The sequence below is a fragment of the Erinaceus europaeus genome, chromosome 3 (assembly GCF_950295315.1).
Source record: "Erinaceus europaeus chromosome 3, mEriEur2.1, whole genome shotgun sequence".
NCBI lineage: Eukaryota > Metazoa > Chordata > Mammalia > Eulipotyphla > Erinaceidae > Erinaceus > Erinaceus europaeus.
In genome coordinates, this window is record NC_080164.1 from 117,690,129 (window position 1) to 117,710,868 (window position 20,740).

Here is a 20,740-nt window from a genome sequence, read left to right on the forward strand (position 1 = left end):
AAGAAGCCCAGAGGGTCCCAAACAGAATTAACCCAGACCTAAAGACACCAAGACATGTCATACTTAGATTGGAAAGGAATAAGGATAAAGAAAGGATCCTCAAGGCTGCAAGAGAAAAACAAAGAGTCACCTACAAAGGAAAACCCATAAGATTAGCAGCAGACTTCTCCATACAAACACTACAGGCCAGAAGAGAATGGCAAGATATCTATCGAGTGCTCAATGAGAAAGGCTTTCAGCCAAGAATACTATATCCTGCTAGATTGTCATTCAGACTAGATGGAAGCATCAAAACCTTCTCAGACAAGCAACAGTTGAAGGAAGCAACCATCACCAAGCCTGCCTTGAAAGAAGTTCTGAAAGGTTTCCTATAAACAACCAGACCACCACAAATAGAACATATATCAAAACACTCTAAAACTCTACAAGAATGGCGTTAAAATATCTTCAATCTTTGATATCAATAAATGTGAATGGCCTGAATTCACCTATTAAAAGACACAGAGTAGGAAGATGGATCAGAAAACACAACCCAACAATATGTTGTCTACAGGAAACTCACCTAACGCAACAAGACAAACACAGACTTAAAGTGAAAGGATGGAAAACTATCATACAAGCCAATGGCCCACAAAAAAGGGCAGGAACAGCTATTCTCATATCTGACATGATAGACTTTAAAATAGATAAGATTAAAAAAGATAGGAATGGACACTACTTAATGCTCAGAGGATCAGTCAATCAAGAGGACTTAACAATTATTAATATCTATGCACCCAATGAGAAGCCATCTAAATACATCAAACTTCTACTGAAAGAGCTACAGCAATATATTAACAGTAACACAATCATAGTAGGGGACTTCAACACCCCACTCTCTCAACTTGACAGATCATCCAGAAAGAAAATCAGTAAAGACATAAGGGAGCTAAATGAAGAGATAGATAAACTAGAACTATTGGACATTTTCAGAGTCATTCATCCCAAGAAACTGGAATACACATTTTACTCAAATCCACATGGATCATTCTCAAGGATAGACCATATGTTAGGCCACAAAGACAGCATCAGCCTATTCAAGAGCACTGAAATCATCCCAAGCATCTTCTCAGACCACAGTGGAATTAAACTAACACTTAACAATCAACAAAATATTAGTAACAGTGCCAAAATGTGGAAGCTCAACAGTACACTTCTTAACAACTTCTGGGTCAAAGAGGAAATCAAGGAAGAAATCAAAATGTTTCGAGAGTTCAATGAAAATGAAGACACAAGCTATCAAAATATTTGGGACACAGCTAAAGCAGTCCTAAGAGGGAAGTTCATAGCTATACAAGCACACATTAGGAAACAAGAAAAGGCACAAATAAACAGCCTGATTGCACATCTTAAAGACCTAGAAGAAGAACAACAAAGGAACCCTAAAGCAACCAGAAGGACAGAAATTACTAAAGTTAGGGCAGAAATAAATAACATTGAGAATAGGAAAACCATACAAAAGATCAATGAAAGTAAATGTTGGTTCTTCGAAAGAGTAAACAAAATCGACAAACCTTTAGCCAGACTCACAAAACAAAAAAGGGAGAAGACCCAAATAAATCGGATAGTAAATGAAAGAGGAGATATCACAACAGACACTGCAGAAATTCAACATATCATGCGAGGCTTCTATGAACAACTATATGCCACCAAGTTAGAGAACCTGGAAGAAATGAATGATTTCCTAGATACCTACCAACTTCCAAAACTAAGTAAAGAGGAAGTGGACAACATGAACAGGCCCATCACAGCTAATGAAATTGAAACAGTTATCAAAAATCTTCCCAAAAATAAAAGTCCTGGACCAGATGGTTTTACAAATGAATTCTACAAAACTTTCAAAGAAGAACTAATATCTCTACTTTTAAAAGTCTTCCAGAAGATTGAAGACACTGGAATACTCCCTGCCAGCTTCTATAAAGCCAACATCACCCTGATACCAAAAGCAGACAGGGACACAACCAAAAAAGAAAACTACAGACCAATATCTCTGATGAACATAGATGCGAAAATATTGAACAAAATTCTAGCCAACCGGATACAGCAGTATATCAAAAAGATTGTTCATCATGACCAAGTGGGGTTTATCCCAGGCATGCAAGGTTGGTTTAATATACGTAAATCAATCAATGTGATCCACCACATCAACAAAAGCAAGACCAAAAACCACATGGTCATATCAATAGATGCAGAGAAAGCCTTTGACAAAATACAACATCCCTTTATGATCAAAACACTACAAAAAATAGGAATAGATGGAAAATTCCTGAAGATAGTGGAGTCTATATATAGCAAACCTACAGCCAACATCATACTCAATGCTGAAAAACTGGAAGCATTTCCCCTCAGATCAGGTACTAGACAGGGCTGCCCACTATCACCATTACTATTCAACATAGTGTTGGAAGTTCTTGCCATAGCAATCAGGCAGGAGCAAGGAATTAAAGGAATACAGATTGGAAGAGAAGAAGTCAAACTCTCCTTATTTGCAGATGACATAATAGTATACATGGAAAAACCTAAGGAATCTAGCAAGAAGCTTTTGGAAATCATCAGGCAATATAGTAATGTGTCAGGCTATAAAATTAACATTCAAAAGTCAGTGGCATTCCTCTATGCAAACACTAAGTTAGAAGAAATTGAAATCCAGAAATCAGTTCCTTTTTCTATAGCAACAAAAACAATAAAATATCTAGGAATAAACCTAACCAAAGAAGTGAAAGACTTGTATACTGAAAATTATGAGTCACTACTCAAAGAAATTGAAAAAGACACAAAGAAGTGGAAAGACATTCCATGCTCATGGGTTGGAAGAATTAACATCATCAAAATGAATATATTACCCAGAGCCATCTACAATTTAATGCTATCCCCATCAAGATACCAAGCACATTTTTTAGGAGAATAGAACAAATGCTACAAATGTTTATCTGGAACCAGAAAAGACCTAGAATTGCCAAAACAATCTTGAGAAAAAAGAACAGAACCGGAGGCATCACACTGCCAGATCTCAAACTGTATTATAGGGCCATTGTCATCAAAACTGCTTGGTACTGGAACATGAACAGACACACTGACCAGTGGAATAGAATTGAGAGCCCATAAATGAGGCCCCACACCTATGGACATCTAATCTTTGACAAAGGGGCCCAGACTATTACATGGGGAAAGCAGAGTCTCTTCAACAAATGGTGTTGGAAACAATGGGTTGAAACATGCAGAAGAATGAAGCTGAATCACTGTATTTCACCAAATACAAAAGTAAATTCCAAGTGGATCAAGGACTTGGATGTTAGACCAGAAACTATCAGATACTTAGAGGAAAATATTGGACGAACTTTTTTCCGCATAAATTTTAAAGACATTTTCAATGAAACGAATCCAATTACAAGGAAGACTAAGGCAAGTATAAACCTATGGGACTACATCAAATTAAAAAGCTTCTTCACAGCAAAAGAAACCACTACCCAAATCAAGAGACCCCTCACAGAATGGGAGAAGATCTTTACATGCCATACATCAGATAAGAGTTTAATAACCAACATATATAAGGAGCTTACCAGACTCAACAACAAGACAACAAATAACCCCATCCAAAAATGGGGGGAGGAATTGGACAGAATATTCACCACAGAAGAGATCCAAAAGGCCGAGAAACACATGAAAAAATGCTCCAAGTCTCTGATTGTCAGAGAAATGCAAATCAAGACAACAATGAGATATCACTTCACTCCTGTGAGAATGTCACACATCAGAAAAGGTAACAGCAGCAAATGCTGGAGAGGATGTGGGGTCAAAGGAACCCTCCTGCACTGCTGGTGGGAATGTCAATTGGTCCAACCTCTGTGGAGAACAGTCTGGAGAACTCTCAGAAGGCTAGAAATGGACCTACCCTATGACCCTGCAATTCCCCTCCTGGGGATATATCCTAAGGAACCCAACACATCGATCCAAAAAGATCTGTGTACACATATGTTCTTGGCAGCACAATTTGTAATAGCCAAAACCTGGAAGCAACCCAGGTGTCCAACAACAGATGAGTGGCTGACCAAGTTGTGGTATATATACACAATGGAATACTACTCAGCTGTAAAAAATGGTGACTTCACCGTTTTCAGCCGATCTTGGATGGACCTTGAAAAAATCATGTTGAGTGAAATAAGTCAGAAACAGAAGGATGAATATGGGATGATCTCACTCTCAGGCCGAAGTTGAAAAACAAGATTAGAAAAAAAAAAACACAAGTCGAACCTGAAATGGAATTGGAGTATTACACCAAAGCAAAAGACTCTGGGGTGGGTGGGTGGGTGGGGAGAATACAGGTCCATGAAAAATGATGAATTAAATAGTGGGGGTTGTATTGCTAAATGGGAATCTGGGGAATGTTATGCATGTAAAAAAAAAAAAAAAAAAAGAAGTAGAAACGCAAAGCAGAAATTGACTGAGTTTGGAGTATGGCACCAAAGTAAGAAAGCAGAAGTATACTAGAGTTTGCAGTGAGTACCTCCCTAATACTACCTCTCCACTTTTCCAAGCTTTGGGTCCATGATTGCACAACAATTTGTTTGGCTTTGTATGTTAACTCTCTTTTCAGTCACCAGGTTCCAGGTGTCATCAGGATGCCGGCCAGACTTCCCTGGATTGAAGACACCACCAATGTGTCCTGGAGCTCAGCTTCCCCAGAGACCCATCCTACTAGGGAAAGAGAGAGGCAGACTGGGAGTATGGACCGACCAGTCAACGCCCATGTTCAGCGAGGAAGCAATTACAGAAGCCAGACCTTCTACCTTCTGCAACCCTCAATGACCCTGGGTCCATGCTCCCAGAGGGATAGAGAATGAGAAAGCTATCGGGGAAGGGGGTGGGATATGGAGATTGGGCGGTAGGAATTGTGTGGAGTTGTACCCCTCCTACCCTATGGTTTTGTTAATTAATCCTTTCTTAAATAAAAAATAAAAAAAATAAAAATAAAAAAATAAAGTCATATTAGCCTAGAATCGCCCCCTAGATGAAGAAAGTGATAAATTCCCAGATCCAAGAGGCTCTAAAAATGCCAATAAATAAATAAATAAACAAATAAATAAATAAATAGGACCCAATCTCAGGAAGGCACCTAATAACTAAAAGGACAATGAACAATGAGAATTAAAAAAAAAATTTTTTTTAAGATGCAAGAGAAAAGCCAAGAACCACCTACAAAGGAAACCCCATAAGATTATCGTCTGATTTCTCAACATGAACTTTAAAGACCAAAGACTGACACAATATACTCTAAGTTTTGAATGAAAAACACTTCTACTCAAGAGTACTCTACTAACTAGGTTATCGCTTTTATTTGAAAGAATGGTGTAGGCTTTTCAAACATGCAAGCTAAAAGAATTCACTACCACTAAAGTGATTCTTGGTGAAATACTAGAGACGGTGAGGGAAATAGCATGATGGTGACACAAAAAGACTTCAAGCCTGAGTTTCTAAAGTCCCAGGTTCAATCCTCCCATGCTCACCATAAACCAGAACTGAGCAATGCCCTTATCTGTCTGTCTGTCTGTCTGTCTATCTATCTATATATCTCCATATATATCCATATCTATAAAAATTATAGAAAAGAAATACTAGAGGAACTTATCTAAAAGGAAAGTAAAGAATGCCCTTGCCCATTACAGCCTTTGGGCAGCGTGGAGGAGGCCCTCTGGAGTTCAGTAGATGAATATTAGTATCCTCGTAGTGGATACTAATATTTTTACATATTTTAAACAGATGTGAATTTGTACTTGTATTATACTTATAGTCTTATATAAACCAAGGTTGCCTCAAAAACAATAAAATGAATCAAAAAGAAAGAATCCACCATTTCAATAGTATTAGATGCCCTCAGAGTTAGTGATAATATTTACTAAAAAAAAAAAAAAAATACTACAAGATTGTTGAAGACTGTATTAGCAGGTATAAATAGATGACATTTTCTAATTTTACAGTGGTCTTATTTGTAACTTTAGTTAGCACATGTTTAGTAAGTACTATATCTCACTTCTTCAAAATGTGTTATCACACTTCTCCCCTCACCAAAGTGTCACTGTCTCTCTACCAAAGTCTGTTAGTTCCCCTTCAGCCTGATGTACCCTGCCCTATTCTTTTTGGTGACCTCTATGCTGTGCCAAAGTCTAAGCCCTGCTTTCCCACTGTTGCTGCCTCCTTACTCGATTTCTTTATATTCCACACGAGACCCGATCTGTATCTGAAACATGACTCAAACGAAAAGTTACTATTTACATAGCTGAAGGGTTTGAATCATTCTACTTTACCAAGTCGAATGCAATGTTAAGCACTCCAATAAACTAGAAGTCGGTATGACAGAGCCCCGTAAGACTACAGTATCTGTACACTTAGATTTTTCCCACGCGACGAGAATTTTCATGGGATTCAAGTAGAACTGCTTCTTTATGTATTTTTCCACATCCTCTTAAAGTGCCATTGTTTTTGTATCACAGACCATTCTCTGAATTCCAGTATAATAACTTTTTCTTTCTATGTACAAAAATTGCAAGGAATTTTTATCACCTTGACATTAAAAAATTGTTTTATTTATTTATTTTCCCTGTTGTTGCCCTTGTTGTCTTTTTATTGTTGTAGTAGTTATTATTGTTGTCGTTGTTAGACAGGACAGAGAGAAACGGAGAGAGGAGGGGAAGACAGAGAGGGGGAGAGAAAGATAGACACCTGCAGACCTGCTTCACCGCCTGTGAAAAGACTCCCCAGCAGGTGGGGAGCTGGGGGCTCAAACCGAGATCCTTATGCCGGTCCACCGGCGTAAGGATCCCAGTTCAAGATCCCGGTTCAAGCCCCCAGCTCCCCACCTGCAGGGAAGTCGCTTCACAGGTGGTGAAGCAGGTCTGCAGGTCTCTCTCCATTTCTCTCTGTCCTATCTAACAATGATGACATCAATAACAACAACAATAATAACTACAACAACAATAAGAAACAAGGGCAACAAAAGGGAAAGTAAACAAACAAATAAATAAGTAAATAAATAAGTCTCCTGGTCAGGACTGGTTGTAGTGTGACTTCTGAGACAGCACAGTGGTAGAGCACAGTCCTTGCCTGAGGCTCTGGAGTCTCAGCTACCCAATACAACAGAAGAGGACTTCAGCCTCTGTTTTGATCACCTTCCTCTCTCTCTCCCTACCTCTTTCTCTCCCACTCAATTAATAAATCTTTCTTTTTTTTTTTTTTTGAAAAAATGAGCAAAAATAGGATATCTAGAGCTTAAAGTTTCCCGACTCAGCTGACCTAGTATATTTATTCTGACCCTATTTGAATCTTGTGTGCCAGGTTATATGAAAAAGTCAAGAGTCTTGTCCAAAGCCTGAGGGCACGATCATTATTCACTTCAAATTTCACGGAACTGCCTCCATTACAAACCACTGAATTGCCTCATCTCTGAAGTATCTCAGGCATGTTCTTCAACCATGAATTCACAAGGCTGTTTTGACTGAGTGACCTCGGGGTCAGTAGCCTTTTGAATGAGTGTGTGAAACTGGGAGACAATAGCAGTCACCTGGAATTAGCTGTTCCTGGCATCTTGCAGTCTTTGTTACTGCCTGTGTGTGGGTCATTGCTGAGAAACACTTCTTCACCTGGTGTTCCAAAACATCATTCCATACACAGGTGTGTGTTCCAAGGTAGATGCTTTTTATTTCTGCATTAAGTACACAAATATGTTGTCCTGTCAGATTAAAAAAATGTATAGAGGCAGACTGGAAGCCTTTTCAGAAAGGCTGCCATCTTGTGGCTCATTGTAGCTAGGACCAGAAGAGCTCTCTGGTGGGTCCTCTGGTCCTTCCCAAGATGGCTGGGCTCCAGCAAGATCTATTCTAGTCACTCTGGGACTTCATATTAAATCATCCCCGTGGGCACAGAGTAAACTACAGTAAATCCTGTGGATATTTTGTTGTTTTTAGAATTTGTGAACTTCCCTCCACTAAGTTGGCAGCATGATGAAATTATGTGGGTAGTGCATTTAAAAGGCAAAATAAATTAAAAGGAGAAATAAGAAAACTGTGTTGCAACTTTATAACTTGTGTGCTGTATAGTTTATCATGATAGCTGCCATTCTGATTATTAAATAGTGTGGTTAGAACCCACAGGTCAATAATATTAACTCCTTTGGAAGCACCCAGATTAAAAGAGACACTACCCCATATACACCTGCCAAATGTCTGTGAGACCAGTGAAATAGTCAGACTATCAGTGTTACAAGAAATATTTTAATCCCTGTTGATGTTAAAAGCACTCTGGTAAAAGGAGCTGACACCTTAGAGAGAATGAATACTAAGTAGTGACATTAATCTTTAATCTCACTCACATATGTCCCTTACAATGGAGTTGCAAGGAGAAGAAACACTACCCTCCTCATTCCACTGATGGAACATCCACGCCTTACTCTGAAGTTAAAATCGGCCCAAAACTTGGCCACTCTTAATTTCTGTTCCAATATTCAAATCTTACCTGTAGTTTCCTGTCACCCAGATACCTTTTAAATTCCCAGTAAAAGTATTTAGTGTTAAATGTTTTTAAATACTGCTATTAAGCAAGCAAGTCATATATCCTACAAGAAAAAAAAAAGACTCATAATTAACAAGTTCTTTCAGAAGTGTGCACACACAGGTGAAAGATTTCCTTTCCATGCTCGTTAGGAATCAGGACTGCCTTTCCTTTTTTTTTTTATTAGTGATTTAATATTTATTTACAAAATTACATGTCAACAGGGGTATAATTCCACACCATTTCCACCACCAGAACTCTGACGCCCTGATCCCTTCATTGTAGTCCACTGCAGTTCTCTCAACTATCTGTCTACATTTGTACATATTTGTCCTCTTTTTCACCCAGGTCCAGTCCTCTCTTCCTCTCCAAGCCACACATAACCCTATCATTACTTCCAAATACCTCTCCCTTTTTCATCCTTTCTCTCTCTGGGACCTGATGGAGCTGGAGTTCAGAGCCCTCTTATCCTCTTATCTTATCATGATAGCTGCCATTCACTTCTATCCCACTGGGAGTATGGGTTAAATTTGTTTGTTTGTTTTTACCAGAGGACTTATCCTTTCTAGCTTATGGTGGTACAGGGGATTGAACCTGAAAATTGTTTTTTGGGGTACAGAAGGTCACAGTTCTGGTTTCTGTAATTGCTTCTCCACCGAACTTGAGCCTTGGCATGTCAATCCATACCCCTAGTTTGTTTCTATCTTTTCCTAGTGGGGCAGAGCTCTGGAGAGGTGAGGTTCCAGGATATATTAGTGAGGTCATCTAACCAGGGAAGTCAGGATAGGGTCATGGTAGCATCTGCAACTTGGTGTCTGGAAAGTGGCAGGACATAATCAAGACAAAATGGTTAATGAACCAAAAGGTTGGAACAGAGCAGATGAGATTAAGGATCTTAGGGTGGAAGAAAGCTAGGAAGTCCATTCTAAGCATGTTTCTAGGGGCTTGAGTTTGATAACTAGCATAAAGTTGGATAAAAACATTGTCTGAGAAAATGGTGTCAGAGTAGAGAAAAGGGCTAGAAAGTTGCATTAGGGCAGGAAGTAGCTCCCATTCTTGAAAATATTCTGTGGATAGAATTAACTGTTTATGTGGTCTGGGAGGTGGTGCAGTGGTAAAGCTTTGGACTCTCAAGCATGAGGTCCCGAGTTCGATCCCCAGCAGCACATGTGCCAGAGTGATATCTGGTTCTTTCTCTCTCCTCCTTTCTCATAAATAAATAAAATCTTTAAAAAAAATTAACTGCTTATCTCTACCCACTTGATCCAGGGCATATATATATATATAATTTAGCACCAGAGCCTATGTAGCCTGTGAGTCCCTACTGGTCTGAGCGCATAGCTCATGGTCACAGCTGGGAACATTGCAGACTGTACTCATTTCAAGACCAGTCTTCCTCTAGTGGCAGGCAAGGATACTCCAGCCTCCATTCAGAGACTGGGACATTCCCTTTCATAGCTGCTTTATGGTGAGGGCAAGGTCCTAGGAAGGTCCACAAAAGAGCTTCTGATGACATTCCTGATAGAAGTGACCAGTGTTGGTGTAGAGAGGGGCCTAAGGGTTGCCTTTCCTTCTAGAAGCATATTTAGTATTCAACACACAAAAACTGTTTGAAATATTCATATATGTTTGTCATGTGTCTATTTTACATTCATTTTTTAATCAAGTATTTATTTTGGATAGAAACAGAGAAATTGAGAGGGATGGGAGAAATAGAGAGGGAGAAAGACAAGGAGACACCTGCATTATTGCTTCACTACTCGTGAAGCTTCTCTCCTGTGGGTGGGGACTGAGGGCTCGAACCTAGATACTCAAGAACTGTAATGTGTGTACCCAGTCAGTTGTGCCATGCCTGGCCCCAATATTACACATTCTAGTCAGTCTAACTTCTCAAAGACCTTACTCACCACCAGTAAAAGTGCATTTGTTTGACAGAGGAAGGGGCAGGTATGTGACAGGCTAAGTGACAAGCTATGATCACACAAATTCTTGGTGGCAGTGTGGGGTACAAGACCATACACCAGCTCCTGAAGCCATACTCTCAAGCAGCAACTTGGGGCCCATGAGGGCTGCTTAACTTCTGTGGTATTTGGAAAGAATAACTTCCCTAATTTTAATTATCAATTAATAAATGGTTTAGAGATAGGAGGAGTGAGAGACCAGAACATCATTCTGGCATCTTCAGAGTCAGTACCCCAAGCTTGAGAGCACAATGCTTTATTCAATGCTCCATCTCCCCAGCCACCCTCTCATCTATTTTTATAGCCACTGAACAGCTAGGAGAAAGAACCAGCGCTTCTGGAAAATAATAGCAGTTAAACCCATAGAATTAATTGGGAGGCAAAGTTGGTTGCCCCTTACTTTTCAATTTCATTTAGGGCAGATTGATATCAATTTTTCTTTTCATTCTTAAACTACAGTCTCTGTTGGAATTAGATATTTCTTCTCTCTCTCTCTCTCTCTCTCTTTCTCTTCCTCCCTCCCCCCCCCCCCCTCTAACCCAGAGTTGCCCTTCCAGGCAGGATACTGGATCACAAGCTATAAATGACAAAAGCAAGTTGATGACATCGTACCTAAGTGATGTTTTAATGGGAGAGTAGTTTGGGTGTTTCTTTTTTAACCACAAAACCAGAGGGGGAAGTGTGGGAGCAAGTGGGTTGGGTGGTGGCAAGAAAAAAAAAATCCCTCATGACACATCTCCCCGCCTCCTGGTGTTGGTAGAAACCTCTGGAGCAGCATTTAAATTCTGGCCAGTGCTGCCTGCCTGCAGCCAGCCAGCAGAGGAGGCAGACAAGAACAGCATCGTCTCGGACTGGATTCCTCTCCCTCTGCAAAAAGCAAGGTAAGCCTGCCCATGGTTGTTCCCATGCTGCCTGGGCTGCAGCTTTCTTCCCTCTGGAAGGTCAAGTTGTAAGGGAAAGATTTTCACCTTCAGGCTGTGCTAATCAGACTGACCTTCCGATTAAGCACACCAGATACTTGACTGGGGGCATCCTGGAGGCAAGAGGACCACGACTGGCTCTTTGGAAACAGAGTCAGAGATACTTTCAGAGATCTCAAAAGAGCAGGAACAACTTCTTCCAAGCCAAGTAAAAGTCTGTGCTTTGAACCTTTAGACTGATGGCCCTTTCTGCCTCATTTTCAATGGCTAGCTCAGGTACTTAGAAGAGAATGGACACTAATGTTAATGTAAGAAGCTATGACATTCATTCTATATTTGAAGGAAAAAAATTAGCTCTCAGAACATCTCACTTCTCTATTTAGCTGCTATAATTTTCATCAAAATACTTGTATGATACCCTGTAGGGTTTTTTTCATTATGCAGAAAAACTATTGACTTTTTTTAAGGGTTTCAAATGTCTAGAATGCCTCGCTTAAATAATTAATGGTGGAGGTGGCTTCATTTCACCTAAGTAGTACCTCTTTAATAATTCACGCTGAAAGTGACATTAAAAATGCATACTGGAAAAATGGAGAAAGCAAATGTCTTTCATAGTTTTATTTTCTCTCTTGCATCTGTCTTCTCTGAACTGTTCCCACAATAGCTTACTTTTCATACAATATCTGAATAATTAAGCTACTGCTGATTAGTCAGGATAATTAGAGATAGCAGGCAACCATGGTGTAGCCTCTGAGTCTCTAAACCTTAAAATTGAATAAATAGAGACTCGTAAAATTCCTCTCTCCCTTGACTAAGTAAGACATGGAGTGTAGAAGTGAGTGCTACAAATAGTGACTCAACAGACCATAATAACCCAAGGAAAAAGATTTCTCTCAGAAGTAAAGATATTCTGAAGGAAGCAGATCTCATCTGTGATCACGAGTGCAATGTAATAACATGGAGATCTAGCAATGTGTCAGCCTGTGAAGAGACCAAAGACTCTGTACAAATTATTTTGCAGGACCAACAACAACCATGAGGACTGTAGTGATTTGCCTTTGCCTCCTGGGCATCGTCTCTGCTTTTCCGGTGAGTAGAGCTGAATCTTCAGCAAAACCCATCCCACTGAATGAATCATGTGCTGGCAAGACCTTCACATTGTAATCCTTCCTCATCCTTTCTGTTTTGAAGGTGAAGCAGACTGACTCTGGCAGCTCCGAGGAAACCCATGTAAGTGTCTTTGAGGCTTATCAGAAAGTGAAATGATTGAAATAGGGACTATGAGGTGCAGCCTGAATAGATTGAACTCAGTAGCAGTCATTTTCAGAGTAAATTCTGCTTACTCACTTATAAATTTACTGTGGTGCTATTAGGAATCTAGCCCAATACTGAGCACAGTTATTGTTTTTCACTGAGGCTCGTAAAATCAAATCAGACTTGTTTCTATCACAAAATAATGTGGGCCACTACCATTCATGATGCTAAATGAATTCCACAAAGTTGATACTTTTTGTTTCAGGAGTCTAGCTCTTGTTTGTTCTAGAGGTAGAAAACTCTTATCTTTTCCTTTCTTTACTTGCGGGGCAGCTGAGTTTAAAATTCAGCTCACATATGGGGACTTACACTATCTCCTGAGATGTTTGTTAGAAGCTCCTTATGAGAAAGAAAGCCTGTTTATGCTGGTTGGAGTCATTGTATTGGTCAGCTGACTTCAGATCATATTTTCTTCTAGCTAAACATAAGACCAACTCCAGCTCTCTCTGGCCATCATTTGACCAGCCCTAGAGATGTACCTGACAATAGGTGAAACTGTGCCAGCTGAACTACAAAGGGGCATTGTCTGAGGGGCTTGGACAAAAGGGCACATAGAGTTCAAGCCCAGATGAATGGGATAAACACCCCACACAGAGTTGCCTGGGTTTCGTGCAGTTAGATTCACGTAGACAGTAAGAGGCACAGTACGCTGCTTGTGTTTGTATGCACAAGTGGGCATGTGTAAGGCAATGTGCTTTACTATTGATCTGAATCACGTAAATTAAGCTAGAAAACTTAGAACATTTCCAAAGAAAATAAAGGTTCACACTCTTCAGAGAGGAACTGGCAGTTTTGTAGAATTAATACAGTACATGAAGCTATGGTAGCCAAGTAGGTGGCGCTTAGAGAGAAGTGAAGAGCTCAGCCTTCTAGGACTCTAGAAACTTACAGCAACTGGGAAAGTGTATAAGAGAACATGGGGGTTACCTATGAGAGTTATGACTACTGGCTACGTGTTAGTCTAGTTGATTTAGCTAAGTATTATTTCATATTACATTTTCAGTTATAAATGTAAACTATGCATGGTCCCTTAATCTGTATTACATGTATCATCAGAGATATATACATGTGTATACAATGCTTAGGGTCACATATTTATATAAATATATTTTGAATTTTCATTCATTAGCACATTAATGCTTATTTGCACACATATATATTATATACAATCATGACATTCTTGTGTTACTGCTGGTGTTTCATTGCTTCAGGTCATTGTCAGATAGGAAGAGAGTGACAGAGAGAGGGAAAGACCACAGCACCAAAGCTTCTTCCAGTGCAGTGGGGTAGGGCTCTGACTTGGGTCTAGCACATGGCAAAGTAGGTGTTCTGGTGAACTATTTTTGACAGCCCAAGCATGAATATTTTCATTTTTAAAAAATAGAATTGGCGCACCTGGCTGAGTGCACACATTACAGTGCACAAGGACCCGGGTTCAAGACCCCCAGTCCACACCTGCAAGGGGAAAGCTTCACGAGTGGTGAAGCAGTGTTGCAGGTGTCTCTCTGTCTCCCTCTTTATCACCTCTTTCCCTCTCAATTTCTGGCTATCTCTATCCAATAAAGATAATTTAAAAAATATTTTAAAAAACAGAATTGGGAGAAAAAAAAAAAAGAGGATTGTGGGCTGGGCAGTGGTGCACCGGATTAAGCACATTCATTGCCATGCACAAGGCCTCAGTTTCAAGCCCTTGCTCCCTATCTATGGGGGGATGCTTTATCAACAGATCTGAGGTGTCTATCTTTCTCTTTCCCTCTCTGTCCCCTCCTGCCCTCTCAATTTCTTACTGTCCTAGCCAGTAAAATAGGGAGAAAAAAATGGCCGCCAGGAGTGGTGGATTCAGCAGTGCTGGCACCAAGCCCCAGTGACAACCCAGGTGGCAATAAAAAACAAAAATAAATAAACGTATTTCTTTTTTTTAAAGGAAACTGGGTTTATCTAGACCAGTAGCTGACATGTCTTTATATGTCATATAAAGCTACATATATATATGTATGTGTATGTGTATGTGTATGTGTATGTGTATGTATATGTATATGGAGAGAATATTGTTGAGGTATCTTGTTTTGCTGCAGAAACTTTCAGAGATCCCAATAGGAAGTTGCTCTAGCTCCAGGCAGCCCTAAGGTGATCCAGATACTACTGCTGAGTATTTTCCCCTTCTACTCTCCTTCTTTGGTAGCTGCAGAAGGAACTGTCCAGTTCCCAATGGCAAAGGAATAAAGTGACAGGCCCTGACACTGCAGTCTGTCAGGTGATGCTGATTCAAGCGCTTTCCAGTCCTCTGCACTAGCATATTGTCATTTTTCCAGAGAAGTCACTTGACAAACGGACAGACCGTTCCATTCATGCCTGTGGCACCTTGGAGCAGTAGAACATTGTGCCTGGGAGGTTAAAATTCTGCACACAACCAGACACAAGCAGCTAGTGAACACTCAAGGGATGATTAGTGCAATCAAACTTCTGTTTTATTTAATTTTCAGTTATTTAAAATTTAATAGCCACAGTGTATGTAGCTAGAAGAGGGTCCAGCACTGGAATTTCTCCCTGATATACACAGAGAGAAAACAATGAAGAGCTTCAGTAGCAATGGGTGCCCCTGCTTTGGCTGTGCTTTATCAGAGAAGAGGCATTCGTCACCCTTCTGGTCAGCAAACACAGAACAGAAAAAATAGTGTTCTGATCGATTGGTCTGGACTTGAACCCTAGCCCTGCCACTGACTGCTACTTGACTTTGTTGTGGCTGAGTGTCTCCTAATTATCAGTAAGAGATAACCTGGTGGTTTTTTTTTTTTAATAATATAGAATATATGATATGTTGGGTAGCTTTATAATAGATACCCAGAGCCTATGACTGCATGGATACAAGCAGACCTGTCTCAGAAGTAGGTTCTCTGAGCACAGCAGGTATTTTTCAGTGGACTTAATTTTTTCAAGTTAAAATTTCTGACAAATGGCAGCAAATAATAACAAGCAAACAGGCCAATCATTGGTTAGACGGACATTTCCTGTGAGTCATGTTGGCCTCTTCCTGACTGAACCATCAACCACCAAGGCTGATTCACAGAGCCTGCTTTCAGTGGAAAAGGCCAATCTTTGATCAAGAACTTAATAGCATAAGATAACACTGGCATATGTCTTTTCTTCTTCAGAATGCTGTGTCCACTGAAGACTTCAGCCAAGAGGTGAGTTCTCACTTTGAAGCAGAGGCCAGTTAGGCCTTTGAGAAACAAATAAAAGTTGTTATTTCTTTCCCCTAATGGCCCTGTCTAGTTTTAAATCTAATAAGATTCCACTGGGAATTTTCTAGTAGATGGTCTTTTGGAAATTTGAGTAGAGCTGGGAAACAGCTCACCTAACCGAGTACTCACCTTACCATATTTGAAGGCCAAGGTTCAAACCCAGGTGTCACAGAGGGGCACCATGACACAGAAAGAAGTTCCATAGATGGTGGAGGAGTGCTGTGGTGTCTTGTTTTCTTTTTTCCCTCTATCTGTTACTATCTGTCTATCTGAAATAAAAAGAAGGGAAAAAAAATAAACCTGCCTAACAGCAGTGAGAGTACCCATGCACAAAGCCCTAGTACTGCAAAAAGAAAAGAAAACATGCTCAGAAGGAAAAAAAAAATCAATCAATCAATAGGATCAGCAATGTTAAGTTCCTTCAGATAAGTTTACTGTGGTAGGAAATGTCTACCACTGTCTCTTATTTGAAATACTAAACTTCTTTGAAATTTGTTTAAAGTTGTTTGTAGATGCCTCAGCTAACATCTGATGGGTCATTAATTCCTGCCAAAGGCATGATTTCACTTCTGGAAACACTTCTTGTTCCTAACATAATAGTTTCTTTGATAAGTATGCTTTTTACTGGGTCTTATTAGAATTTTGGGTAAGCAAAATGATGAATGAAATTTTGTTTTCCTTATGATTCTATCTAAACATGCCAAGAATCTCTAATAAGAAAAACTACACAAATGGCTCAGTATATTAGCTTACCAGAAGCCAAGTGGACATTAACTGATCAATTGACAGAGTTGAACTACAGTTTATACACACACATAAAACAGTCGCCTTTGTATTCTCCAGGTTGATAAAGAAATAGCCTTTGGCTTTGCTGCATGCATGCATTAATATATAAAGATTCCTAGACTGCCAAATAGCTCACCTGGGTACTGCACTGCTTTGTCATGTACAAGACCCAGGTTCAAGCTTGGCTCCCATCACGTGGAAGGGAGATTTGGTACTATCTCTATCTCTGTTTCTATATCTGCCTCCCTGTCTCTATCAAAAAATAAAATAAAAATGGACTCCTTGCTCTCCTCATGAAGCTTAGTACATGGAATATTGGTATATATGAACAAATTAAAAACAACACTACTGATAAGAATGTCAGAGTCACATGCTTGGCTTGGAGATAGCCTGATGATTTCTGTGGGAAAGCAGGATAGTACCTGGGAGTGTGAATCTCGTGTTAAAAAAGGACATAGAGGTGTGAGGAGTCTGGGGGGGGGGTCATCTGGTTGAGCGCACACATTACCATGAGCAAAGACCTGAGTTCAAGTCCTTGTTGGTCCCCACCTATGGAAGGGACACTTCACAAATGGTGAAGCAGTGCTTCAGATGTCTTTCTTTCTCTCCTTCTCCCCTCTCAATTTCTCTCTGTCCTATCAATAATAAATAAACTTAATATATATGAGAATATATCATATATATATATATATATATACATATATATATGTATATATATATATATATATATGGAAGAGTCCCATTTGGACTTCTAAAAATCCACTGATTGCACTGTTGAGAACGCAAAGACTTTGCTTGCAAAGGGAAAAACAGCATAATTATTCTGCAAGATTTTCATGCCTGAGGCTCTTGAGATCCCAGGTTCAATCGCCAGCACCATTGTCATAAGCCAGAGCTGGTCTCTCTGTATGTATCTTTCTCTCTATATCTCTCTCATTAAAATAAAATTAAGATATGTATTAAGAAATAGCAAATGGCACACGTGCTAGAAAGATCCTAGAAACCCCTAGCCCGAGGCTGATGTGCCCGCGTGCTGGTCTGCAGACCGCCCCCAGCTCGTCCAATGAGAGCCCAGAACACACGGATGACGCAGACGACAGAGATGGCGACTCCCTGCAGGACGCCCTGGACTCCCACAACTCGGACGAAGATGACGACGACGATGAAGCTGAGGACACCGACAGCTCAGACGAGTCTCACCACTCCGATGAGTCTGATGAGACGACCACCGAGTTCCCCACGGACAACCCTGCCACCATAGTCTTCACCCCAGCTTTCCCCACGGGAGACTATGATGGCCGCGGGGACAGCGTGGCCTATGGACTGAGGTCAAAGGCCAAAAAGCTGCATCGCTTGGACGTGCAGGTAAGCCCCTGACCGCCAGGTGGCGCAGAGTGACTGCCAACGCAGGTGCATGTGTTTTATTTGTTTGTTTGTTTGTTTATTATTTATTATCCCCCCTATTTTCAAACTACAAAGAAGCATAAGGAGAGAGGTGGGGGCAGTGACCACTCCACCCAGGCTTCTTTATGCAAAGGAGGCCCCCCAACTTGAACCTGGTTTGCTCATGTGGCAAAGCAGCACACTACCCAAATCTCGTATTAATTTTTTAGATTAAAAAAAAAAAAGTCAGGGCCAGGCGGTGGCAGATCTGGTTGAGTACAGACACTACAGTGCACGAGGACCTGGTGGTCCCCACCTGCAGAGGGAAAGCTTCACGAGTGGTGAAGCAGGGCTACAGGTGTCTCTCTCCCTCTCTATCTCCCCCTTCCTCTCAATTTCTCTGTTTCTGTCCAATAATAAAATACTACTAAAAAGTTCAAAACTTTGAAAAAAGACTTCAAGAGCAAATTTTGAAATTAAACACATACAAAGAAGTGTAGACCTGTTGCAGATGACAATTATTCTATAATGAAAGGTTTCTGGCTATCTTAATTTTCATTTTATGTATTTATATTTTTTATTCTTTTTTATTATTGAGACAGAAATTGAGAGGGAGAGAAATACTGGCAGCACTGCTTCATGGCTCTTGAAGCTTTTCCGTTCAAACTTCAAGTAGGGGGATTGAACCTAGGTCCTGGAGCATGGTAACATGTGTGCTCAGCCAATTGTGCCACCACCCAGCCCCCTCATTTTATTAACATTAAATTTGTTTTCTTTTTATGTAAAACAATGGCAAGGAGACCTGCCTCATAGGTTTCACCACATCCACGGTCAGTGTATACCTTTCAAGTAAAAGATAGGAAGAAGAGCCTGCTAAAACACAAAGCAATGTGCTAATATTACCATTTTAACTTGTCATATTTAGTCTCTTTCCGTATACATTGACCAGAAGTTAGATATCAGAGTTTTGTGCCAGGCTGTTGACTTAATCCACCTTGTGTTTGTACCCCAAGGAGACAGAGGAAGACCTGACTTCATACATGGAGAGCAGGGAGGGGGGTGACCCCCACAAGGTTGCCAAGCACCTGCAGGTGTCTGCTACCTGGGACAGCGATCCATCCCCGGGAAAATCCGGAGTGAGCCACGAATCCCACAGCCTGGAAAACAGCCTCCCCGTGGAGCCTCAGAGTCAGGAAGACAGACAGCTGAAATTCCGTGTCTCTCATGAACTAGACAGTGCTTCATCTGAGGTCAACTGAAGAGAGAAGAGAACAGTTTCTCACTCTGCTTTCAAAAATCCATTGCTGCAGGGTGGGAGAGAATATGAATACTCCTTCACCAGATTAATTCATAAATCTGTATGCGTGTGGATCTAGAAGTAGGTATTTCTGTTCATTCATACGCAGCTTCATTCCACACCTTGTAAACTAAGAGCCTCAGTGTTGGGTATTATCCTTCCAGATAATAAAATGAAAACTAACTGTGTGTCAGTGTGTGCGATTCTTGTTAGGAATCGCTATTTAGAGACGTCAATAAAATTATCTTTGTAGAAGCACACAGAATATGTTCTGTGCTTTTAAGAGAGAAGATAAAATGTATGTCCCTATAAGCCTGTGTTTTAAAGTTGCCGTTTGTTATGTTGTGATTGTTTTGTTTCTGTGAATAAATCTTATGTCTTGGATGTAATGAGAGTTCAGTGGTGCCAGTTGTTTTTCTCGCTTGGTTCCCCACAGTTGTTCAGCAGGTTAAAAATAAAGCACACTGGGGCTGATGAAATAGCTCACTTGGATAGTGTGCTGCTTTGCCCTGTGTGTGACCCAGGATTGAGCCTAGCACCCACCCACACTGAAGGAAGCATTAGTCTCTTCTACTCTCTCTCTCCCTGTCTTTATTTTTAAAAAATGAATTTAAAATAAAAAACTAATAATATATCATACCAGACTTACTTGGTAACAATCTCGAATTTGCAGAATCAACCACAGTCTCTGGCTAACCTGAAATTCCTAGGCCAAGGTAAGTAGAGCTTGGTTTTCAGCCAGGAATTCACCATAGCCCATCACTACCCAGAGGAAACACCTTTCTAAACTTCATAAAGGCAAAACCTAGAGACAAGCACAGAGTGATTCCCTTGTTTTTTATCACTCTGCACTCATCTCTCCAGTAAACAGCACTCGCTAGACCTCTGAGAAAGCACAGAGAGGTCCCAAGCTATTCCACCCACTTGAAGATCATGAATTGGAAGCAACCCAGGTGCCCAACAACAGATGAGTGACTGAGAAAGCTGTGGTATATATACACAATGGAATACTATGCAGCTATCAAGAACAATGAACCCACCTTCTCTGACCCATCTTGGACAGAGCTAGAAGGAATTATGTTAAGTGAACTAAGTCAGGAAGATAAAGATGAGTATGGGATGATCCCACTCATCAACAGAAGCTGACTTAGAAGATCTGAAAGGGAAACTAAAAGCAGGACCTGATCAAATTGCAAGTAGGGCACCAAAGTAAAAACCCAGTGGTGAGGGGTAGACATGTAGCTTCCTGGGCCAGTG

General features: G+C 40.4%; 1 protein-coding gene across 2 annotated transcripts in view; it reads left to right on the forward strand.

Moving 5' to 3' along the window:
- The window catches only part of SPP1 (secreted phosphoprotein 1), a 37,451-nt gene extending 17,576 nt beyond the window's left edge, over nucleotides 1-19,875 (forward strand). For both annotated transcript variants that reach the window (XM_060187785.1, XM_016191814.2), the window contains 6 exons: nucleotides 11,302-11,422; nucleotides 12,483-12,550; nucleotides 12,653-12,691; nucleotides 15,928-15,960; nucleotides 17,848-18,168; nucleotides 19,200-19,875. In XM_060187785.1, coding sequence (XP_060043768.1) covers nucleotides 11,302-11,422; nucleotides 12,483-12,550; nucleotides 12,653-12,691; nucleotides 15,928-15,960; nucleotides 17,848-18,168; nucleotides 19,200-19,445 — 828 coding nt within the window. In that variant the 3' untranslated portion in view covers nucleotides 19,446-19,875. The remainder of the gene's footprint in view (nucleotides 1-11,301; nucleotides 11,423-12,482; nucleotides 12,551-12,652; nucleotides 12,692-15,927; nucleotides 15,961-17,847; nucleotides 18,169-19,199) is intronic.
- Nucleotides 19,876-20,740: the final 865 nt, after the last annotated feature.